Here is a 10,457-nt window from a genome sequence, read left to right on the forward strand (position 1 = left end):
AACTATTAAAACAATATATTTTCCCTATGACAAAGATTTGACGACCATGGATCATGGTCTCTAGGGCCTTAGAATGACCACACCGGCCCTGGAATGCACTATGGTCAGGATAAAGGAGGAACATAGTACAGCAGGGAATCTCCAGGGAAGGAAAGGAACGGCATGGTGGAGTGGATATCCTTCACAGATTGATGAATCTCATGCCCTGCAAAACCAAAATACAGGAACACCTTTTCGCATTCCCAAATGAATTTAAAAAAAAGTCTACTGAGAATTTGCACAATCTAGGCCGTTGGAGCAGATCCCCTGCTGCACCCCACAACCCTCAATCTGTAGCCATCAGGGACATGGTGCAGGGATGCCTTTTTAAACCTGACACCCTCCCCTGATATCAGTCTGTCTGGGTCATGTCAAGTGCCCTCCCCTCCCCTCCCCAAATGAAGTCTCAACATGTCCCTCCAGTGGCCTGGTTGGGTGGGGGCCAGGTCAGACGTGGTGTCAGTCTACATGTAAAGAACCTGTTTGCGTTGCTGCTCCTGGGGAGGCTCTTCCATCCCCCGGTCCTTATTCCAGTTCTTGAGGCCCTCTGGAAGGGAGGTGTCCTCCTTCATGGGCCCCGTCCCCTCCACAAACTCCTCATACGTAGACTTCTCCTCATAGGGGCGAGGACCCAGCAGCTCCAGCATGTCAGCCTTGTCCAGGACCTCCTTCTCCAGGAGACGCCTCCCCACCTGGAGGAGAGACACATGGGAGGGGATGGAGGTTAGACCACTTTTCAACCATGTTCTTTATACCTTTCTGATACGTTATCGATGGGACTGCCATCCTATTTCTCCCCCTCTTAGGGTTAAGAGATTTGGACCTGCTCTCTCTAGCCCTCTCCATATGTCCCTCCTCTGTCACCATCTCTCCTACATACCCCTCTCTATCCCCCTCACCTTCTCTACCACGTCTCTCTTCTCAGTGATGAGCTGGTGTGTGCGTTGGAAGGCAGCGTCTATGAGTGAGCGGACCTCCTGGTCTATGAGCTGGGCCGTGGGCTCGCTGTAAGGCTTCTCCATCACCATCTCTCCCTGCCTGGGGAGCTCAAAAGACACCTGGCCCACCACCTCACTCATCCCAAACTGAACCACCTGAGAGAGGGATCGAGGGGGAGAGAGAGAAGTTAGAGTGTGTGTGTGTGTGTGTGTGTGTGTGAGCGCGCATGCATTTACCTGTGCGTAGGCAGATTGCGTGACCTTCCTGAGGTCATCCTGTGCCCCTGTGGTGATCTTCCCAAAAAAGACCTGCTCTGCCACACGTCCTCCCAGCATCATACACATCCTGTCAAACAGCTGCTCCCGCGTGAACAGGTACTGCTCCTTAGGAAGGTACTGAGCATACCCCAAACCCTTCCCCCGGGGGATGATTGACACCTGGGACAGGAGAGGAAACCAACAGGTAAGATCCTACATTCTGCTCAGGGTGAAATTGAGGGATAGGTAGGATAGGTAGAACAGGGACAGTAAGGACAGAGAAGAGACAGTGGGCGGGAATAAAAGGCGATAGAAGAGAGGGGAGAAGAGAATGTTATTGAGGAGGGAAGAGGGGAGGAGATGGCCGCACACCTTGAGCAGAGGGTCAGCGTGTTCCAGGTACCAGCCCACCACAGCATGGCCAGCCTCGTGGTATGCTACAGTGGTCTTCTCTAATGGCTGTAGTACCTGGGTCTTCTTCTCCAGACCTGGGGGAAAGGAGGGCATGTTTACAACCACAAAGTGTGTGGGAGTTTCATGTCTCAAGGCTGCACTTGTGTGTGTTAGGGGAGGGGGCTTGGTTACTTGTTCAGGAGTGAAAGAGTGGCCTCACTGGCCCCGACAGACAGGGCAGAAAGGTCATGTCAACACCAGCCAGTCTGACAGTTACATTCCAAAGATGAACTCCCTGTTTGAGCCCTGACCCCTGACATCCACTCTCCCCACCATCCCCCAGTCAGTGACAGTAGCTTACCTCCGATGACCCTCTCGATGGCCTGCTCAAAGTGCTTGACGTTGATAGACTCGTTAAGGTAGCGTGCTGCTATCAGGGCCGCCTCATTACACATGTTGGCAATATCAGCTCCTGTATGTTGAAAGAACCATGTACTGTGTTCATTTCATCATTACTTTTAAAGGGATAGTTTGGGATTTTGCCAATGAATCCCTTTATCTACTTCCCTCACGAGCAAATTCTAACTAGATTATCACAAAGCCTAGAAGTATTTTGGTAAAGCTAGCGCAAAGTCGAAGTCTCGCTAATGCTAGTTAGCATTGGCCTGCAAAGCCACCTCTAACTTCCTTCCTACTGGACAGAGACATAAAAAATGGTATCCATGAGTTCATCTGACTCTACGGAAGTAGATAAAAGGCTTCATTTCCAAAATCCGAACCATCCCTTACACAGCTAGCTGTCAACGTGCACACAGACAAACACACCTGGCCCTGCACTCACCAGTAAAGCCAGGTGTGAGGGCAGCTAGTTTCCTGGCCAAAGCTTTAGAGTCTATACTGGAGTCCAGCTTCAGAGGCCTCAGATGGACCTTAAAGATGGACGCTCTGCCTTTTATGTCTGGTGGACCTGAGAGGAGAGAGAGAAAGAGAATTTGAATTAGAGTAGGGATAGAAAGGGAAAGAGAGGGGGATCAGGTTTGACAGGGAGGAAGTGAAACATATTTATGGGGACGGATCACTGGCCCAGGCTGGAGAGGAAGAGGGAAAATATTGACACCCTAGTCAGAGGGCCCAGGGGAGCAGCTTGCCTCGCCTCCTATCCCTAATGGTTACTGTCCCCCGGTTACATAACCTTTCGGTTTATAGAAGCTTTCACTCCCGCTGCAGTTAGTTTCCATGACAGACAGAAGAATGCAGGCCAGTGAGGCCAGGCCAGAACTGCCTACCATTGTACAGCTGGAATGGACTTGGGGGAAAATGGATCCCAGCCGTAAAAAATAACCTAGATCAGCCATCTCACCTCACTCACAAAGAGTACAACCACATCCACACAGCTGACATAACATGTTACTGCAATGTTGGGCACAGCTCAAATCAGACCACTATCGACACAGATAAGGAAATTAGGCAAGTTATGATAGTACTGATGGCAAAAACATTTTGCACAGTCAGTGCTTTTGCACCTGTACTTTTGCCAAGAACGTGACCAAAAATATGTTTGTTTTTTATCTCTGTGCACTTCCAAGTTTTCACTTCTAAAATAGCTTGATAAGACTAATTGCGAGGACAAAAACCACAGGCAAGCTTTTACTGCTTTGCTAAAATGGGGTCATGTCAAATTCTAATCATGTCGGCAAGGGCTGTAGGAAGTGGTTTCACTACCCAGGGAAAGGTGACAAAAAAACCTCTGTATATTAACCACATTCATTTCAGCCAGGGCTGTCTGAGACTAGAATATGGACCAGGAGTTTTCAATGACCCCAGGACCCAACAGCGAAAAACTCTGGGCTCTAGTTAGAATTTATAACACTGAGGTTTTCCTGTTCAGGTCAAACTCCTTTCCCTAAACTCACAGGGCCAGGCTAGCTCGTTACTATGGTAATGGGGGTCAGGTCAGGAGAGGCATGGCGTGCTAATGTCATGAGATATGCCGGCCGGATCAGGCTGGGTAATCCCCCAATAGACTGCGCTGAAGATGCTAATCCAACGACAGGGCAGAAAAGCTCATTCTGTTTGTGGGCTGTTGACCAGAGAGGAAGAGTTGTCAGAGAGCAGAGCCAGAACAACACCAGAGCAAAGAAAGCAACGCTAATGTCACGTTAATCCTGGGGACTCTAATCCAGGTAACCATGTTCAATCCAGGTAAACTATGTTTAATCCAAGTAAGCTATGCTCTTTGAGTAGAAATAGAGAGCATTGTGTATACCCTACATGGGCTAGGTAGCAGCATCTACCCAACTCCACATACTGTGGCTTATATTTATATTTTTGTTTTACCTTTATTTAACTAGGCAGGTCAGTTAAGAACAAATTCTTATTTTCGATGACGGCCTAGGAACGGTGGGTTAACTGCCTTGTTCAGGGGCAGAACAACAGATTTGTACCTTGTCAGCTCGGGGATTTGATCTTGCAACCTTTCGGTTACTAGTCCAACGCTCTAACCACTAGGCTACCTGCCTCCCTGTATATGTGAGGTACTGATAGAGGTGGACTCTGAAAGAGGGGCCAATGAATTGTCTGATAATCTGTAACAATGGCTGTGTTGATATGTGGCAACAGGTAGAGACAGATTAGGTCTTGCAAAAGTTAGACTATCTGTACCTACTACAGTATTTAGATCATTGACAGAACAGAGGGCTATGACAGAACAGAGAGCTATGACAGAACAGAGAGCTATGACAGAACAGAGAGCTACGACAGAACAGAGAGCTACGACAGAACAGAGAGCTACGACAGAACAGAGTGCTACGACAGAACAGAGAGCTACGACAGAACAGAGAGCTACGACAGAACAGAGAGCTACGACAGAACAGAGAGCTACGACAGAACAGAGGGCTACGACAGAACAGAGAGCTATGACAGAACAGAGAGCTATGACAGAACAGAGAGCTATGACAGAACAGAGAGCTATGACAGAACAGAGAGCTATGACAGAACAGAGAGCTATGACAGAACAGAGAGCTATGACAGAACAGAGAGCTATGACAGAACAGAGAGCTATGACAGAACAGAGAGCTATGACAGAACAGAGAGCTATGACAGAACAGAGAGCTATGACAGAACAGAGAGCTATGACAGAAATAAACAGTTCCAGGAGTGGACTGACTGTACCGTACCTATGTAAATCTGTCTGTCGAAGCGCCCAGGTCTCATCAGCGCCGGGTCCAGGATGTCTGGTCGGTTGGTTCCAGCCAAGACGACCACGTTAGTGCTGGTGTTGAACCCTACAGACCCAACAGAGAAGTGATGAAAAAACAGTTAAGATTGTATAGAAGGGTCACATAATAAACAGGACACAGAACTATGGTTAATTAAACATGGCACATTCATTGATTGTCTTTGGGAATCATTTCCCTTTTTATGTTTCATTTAACCAGTGTAAGACCACCAAACCAGACCTACCATCCATCTCCACTAGCAGCTGATTTAACCAGTGTAAGAACACCAAACCAGACCTACCATCCATCTCCACTAGCAGCTGATTTAACCAGTGTAAGACCACCAAACCAGACCTACCATCCATCTCCACTAGCAGCTGATTTAACCAGTGTAAGACCACCAAACCAGACCTACCATCCATCTCCACTAGCAGCTGGTTGAGTGTGTTCTCCTGCTCACTCTGTCCCCCAAAGTTCCCTCTGCCTCGCTTCCTGCCCACAGCATCTATCTCATCGATGAACAGGATGCAGGGAGCGTTCTTACGGGCCATAGCAAACATATCCCTCACCTGGAAAAAGGAAAGGCATGGGTTACATTACTGGGTAGGTCCACAGCACAACAAATCAACACTTTAGCAAAGTTTTGCATGCTTATTGTATAAAACTGATGTCAATACAGTGATACAGAGAGACATGTATTTATTCCCATAGAGGAGTGAAACAAGTGCATGACCTCAAAGCAAATATTTAGACAAAGAGAGGAAAAGCTAACAGAAATCCACCCTGTAATCCAACTGTCTCTCTTCCTCCCCTCTCCCCTGGGGTAGTACTCACCCTGGCTGGGCCCACGCCAACAAACATCTCCTGGAACTCAGATCCGTTGACGGTGATGAAGGGGACATTGGCCTCTCCGGCTATGGCCTTGGCTAGCAGGGTCTTCCCTGTGCCGGGGGGACCCGACAACACTGCACCCTGGGAAGCACATGGTCATAGCTGGTATAAGTGGGCACTCTTGTGGGTACTTGGAGGTTAGAGTGCAGTGGTGACTGAGATGCAAAGGAAATGTCTATGTAAACAAACAGCCAATTAACTATAATCTCAGCTCGTCATACCGCATACACAAATTCAACTGCAGTGTTTTCCTGACATGGCCATGAAATCCAACACACTGCTATTTTTATCTTGGTGATCATCCTCCTGAACAACAGGGTTATCTGAGTAGTGTTTCAGATGCTGGTATGGTATCTAAGGAAAGAGTTACCTTGGGGATCTTGGCCCCCAGGTCCTGGTACTGCCGGGGGTTCTTCAGGAAGTTGACAAACTCTAGGATCTCCAGCTTGGCCTCTTCGCAGCCAGCCACATCCTTAAATCTCACGTCAATGTTGTCCTTCATGATTTTGGCCTTGGATTCGCCCATGCTGAAGGGGTTGCCCCGCCCTCCGCCACGGCCTCCTGCCATTGGTCCCTGGCGCATGGTGAAGAGCAGGAAGCCAACCAGCAACATGGTTGGAAGAATGCTCATCAGGAAAGTACTATATATAAATAAAAGAGAGATTAGCATTAAGGGGCCAATCAATCTATCAACATCTCCAGGGTCAGTGAGCACTTGATAGAGAGGACCTTCAAATGAGTTCCAACCCCACAGCTCCTAATCTGAACAACATTCAAATTAAGTCTTCCTGTTCCCACAGCTCTTCATCCATCCCATGGCCTAGACCTCATGATGTCTCACCCGTCGCTCTCGCTTCCATAGATCACAGGTACTCTGTGTGTAATGTCCAGGCCCATCTCCTGCTGGGCCAGCTCCAGATTGCGTTCAAACGTCTCCACGCTGCCGATGTTGAACCACAGGTAGCTCTGTGACACACAGAGAGACAAGGGGATGTGAACAGAAAACTGTTTGCATTCCTCATTGGTTAAATTCCAAGCAAAACCCAAAACATTAAGGAACATAACCACATAAGACATCTAAATCCAAATGCATATCTTACTAACTTGTAAACTCTATACATGTCTTGAAGTCCAAAGAAAGGGGACCTATGGATAATGTAAAAAAAAACAGGGCTCCCAAATGTCTCCCCTGTGATTATTTGGTACACACCACCTCTGACGTATTGACTCCATGCACTGGGATGACTCTGACATACTGTTTGTTGACTACCTCCAGACGGTCCACCTGACAGAGAACACATCAGAAACATCAAAGAATGAAGACCTCAGACTCACTGTTCCACACACAAACAATGACATAACAGCTCCAGGCATGAAAACACATGCAATAATACTTTACTTATGGGTTTTATAAAATGTTATTACATAGTAACTAGTGAAGAAAAGTAACCAATATATCCCCTGTCTCTCACCAGTCCTCGAGCCAGGTAGTTATTTACAAAGTCTTTCCAGGAGACTTCCTTCCCAGTCTCTCGGAAGTAGAAATACAGGAACGCGGAGGCCATGCCGGCGAATCCGATCGCGACATTGCGCATGGTCGTCTCATCCCAGGGGAAATCATTCTGTCAGATTCAGAGAAAACAATGAGGGGAAACAGGGTGGAAATGATGTATACAGAAGTCTCATCAACACACGCACAAGCGAACACGCACAGACACAGTGTCTGAGTGGAAGCAGGCAGAGTGGGGCTCTGGCCACCGTCTGCCTCCCTCTCATGCAAACTGTCAACCCCCCCATTAGCAGTATGATAAAAGGTGACCCTTTATCCTCTTACACAGCAGCCCTTTATAAATAGAAACTCTACTTTTTTTACTTTCCTCTCTCATCAATTACATAACAGGCTGCTAAACAAGGCATTATTGACTGATGTGTTTGTGTAGCGTCTCTGGTTCAGATCAGGTAGCTTAAGGGGTGGAAAATCAAACATGAGTGATGACAGAATGCTGTTGTTGTGGAGAAAACAGGCACATCTTGTTTGTTTACATGTCTGATCTGTAGAAAGCGGAGGCTTTGAAACAGACCTGGAAGCGTGTCCACCAGTCTGATTCATCCTTCCTTCCGCCTCTCCTCCTCTCTCTCTCGCCACTTTCATTTGGTCCCTCTTCTCCTCCGCCCTGAGATTCTGTCTCTTTGGTCTTCTCATCTAAACAAGCAAAATGACACAGGAAATTAAATCACAGACAACTGGCTGTCCATCATTGACATCCTAGTGTTAACAGTGGGCCAGCAGAGAGACAGGATATAGGCCATCAGTCATACCACCGTTCTCTTCAGATGAGTTGTTCACTCCAGGAGTGTCCTCACTCTTTGGGAAGAACTTCTCAAATCCTGAAGCAATTAAAACATCTAATTAGCATAGGGATTGAAGATGTAGGACACAATCAAACAACAACAAAAATGAATTGCACAGTCATCTGTAATTGCCATGGTCATTACATGCACAGCTGATAACATCAACATATTCCTGGTGTTAGAGTGATTTACCTCGTGGGGGTTTGGAACTGAGCAATCGAGCCAATGTGAAAGTGCATTGATTTAATCCCATGGGATTGATTCGTTTTAATGTGGAACACTGAGGAGAGAGCAGGATTGGATTAACACAGCCTACCTTGAATCTCATATTCGAAAGGGTTAAAATATCTGCATTAGGCTACTGATATTCAACAATACACAGTTGAAGACAATTCAGATGTTATTCACTGAATATTATAATTATGCTCCCAAACATTTAAATGGGTATAGCAACCAACTTTCTTTTTATAGTTTACTCTCTGTTAGTCAGCCCCTCTACAAAACCATTTTTGGGTGTGCATCATTTTTACCCTTTACTATTCATTGAATATACAACACATCCACACATAATAACTGAACCAGGTAAATTGATTATTATTACAGTAAATAATGTTAAAGTCCTTAATAAACAGATTAACTCATTGAATTTATGTTAGGCTATAAAAGCATCGATTTGGCAAAAGGCATTTGAATGTTTCACACAATTTGGGTCAAGGCTAGAATAATACGAAAAACTCTGAGACCGTTGCGACAGGATCCAGTTTGTCAAATTTACGTCAAAAGTAGATTTGCAAAAGTTTTTTGCATTTTATCTAACACTAACAAATTGTCCTAACCATAACCCAATTATCCTAAAATGATACGTTAATTCTCCTAACCTGCTGAGTAAATTATCCTAACATGCTATGAAAAATCAAATCTGACGTTAATTTGATCAAAACTGAAGTGATCGCTTCTAGCCATGACCCATAATGTGCTGCAGCTGAGACGCCCCCTTCCCCACAGAACGCAGCAACTCGCTATGTTATGAAATGAATGAGGGGGAAAATGTTTCATAAGCAAGGACGGGATCTTTATGCAATAAACTCTTTATGACAAAGTTCATCAAGCATAGGCAAACAAGGCTTAATCATGCATTTTTAAATATATTGTAAATATGTCATCAATGTTGTGTGATAGCATGACATGGTTCTTTTGCAAGTTGACGGCGGACGGCATTATTTAAATAAATGACACCCTACCTTCGATAATGAGCTAAAGTTACTGTAGCGAAAAGCTGCATGGATGGTGGCGCAGCCTCTGCCCCAAGCCTGCACCCCGTTCCGCAGGGGCCAAACACTCACTGAAAGCAGCCCCATCATGTGAACCATACTTCGGCTGGAGCAGGCAGGGTATCCCCGCTGTTGCGGTGGATCAACTCCCGAGCCTCAACAGTTTAAAACGACCTACGATTACGCCGAGTGAGATAAACCAAGTCAACAATCTTATATAAGCCTGATGTAAAATAATTGAAACAAAAAATAACATTCACAAATATGTATCTATGTATGTATCACTGCTGTCAATCATTCGTTTTGTGAATTGTATAATAAGGACATTGAACTAATTCGAGTTAAAGTATTCACATTTTATTGTATTTATGTTCGTGCATACCCACGACCTCATCGGGTCCTTCGAGGGACCGGCTGCTGCTTTGCGATTGGTCAATATGCGTGGAACGATAACAAGTGAAGCTTATGAAAATGAGGGAGTTCTATTAACCTGAGCCGCGGTGCACCTGTCAATGGCCCGTGACGTGACGACCAAAAGCGATGAAGGAGCGCCCTTCTCAAACCTTACAGTAATCTGTAAGGTTGCTAACAAGGCAGCAAGGTCCATACATTTACATATCCTGTCCATAAAATATATGTTCGAATTTTCTAACTAGTTTTCATTGGGATGGGAAGGCAGATAAAGCGTTTTTATAAAAATAAATCACTTCTGCATGTGAAAATACCGAATCCTACTCTTTACTCCACGTGTTTGATCTAGCTTAGGCTATGTCACTTTTCTTTGGAGCCGTGGGCTTTGAACCACTGAGGTTGGGGGCAACTGGCTCACGCCCGGGAGTCAGCCCGGTTCCAAAACGAACGCACACCTAAACAAACTCCTCTCACCGGGCCAGATAATTGAATCCCCTCATTCACTGGTCACATTTTCCACGATGATCAGATAAACAATCCCTCTCAATCATTTTTAAATACAGTTTGTTGGTACACTGTTCAAAACAGCATTCAGTATGGCCACGGTACATAGTAACATTTGCATTAGCCTCTGCCACAGCCCTGGAGCCGAGGGCTACATTGGCAAAGGCTGCCACAGCCTCAGC

General features: G+C 46.0%; 1 protein-coding gene across 1 annotated transcript; it reads right to left on the bottom strand.

The window, feature by feature from the left end:
* LOC115167171 (AFG3-like protein 1) lies at positions 1–9,601 on the bottom strand. Its single transcript, XM_029721333.1, has 17 exons — positions 9,331–9,601; positions 8,282–8,369; positions 8,057–8,125; positions 7,819–7,940; positions 7,210–7,359; positions 6,948–7,022; positions 6,579–6,703; positions 6,108–6,378; positions 5,681–5,818; positions 5,262–5,415; positions 4,805–4,912; positions 2,470–2,595; positions 1,990–2,100; positions 1,608–1,723; positions 1,215–1,415; positions 939–1,133; positions 1–731 (listed from the first exon to the last, which is right to left on the bottom strand). The coding sequence occupies exons 1-17, from the start codon at positions 9,457–9,459 to the stop codon at positions 504–506; spliced, it is 2,406 nt and encodes an 801-aa protein (XP_029577193.1). The 5' UTR covers positions 9,460–9,601; the 3' UTR covers positions 1–503.
* Positions 9,602–10,457: the final 856 nt, after the last annotated feature.

Source organism: Salmo trutta, chromosome 29 (genome assembly GCF_901001165.1).
Source record: "Salmo trutta chromosome 29, fSalTru1.1, whole genome shotgun sequence".
NCBI classification, from domain to species: Eukaryota; Metazoa; Chordata; class Actinopteri; order Salmoniformes; family Salmonidae; genus Salmo; species Salmo trutta.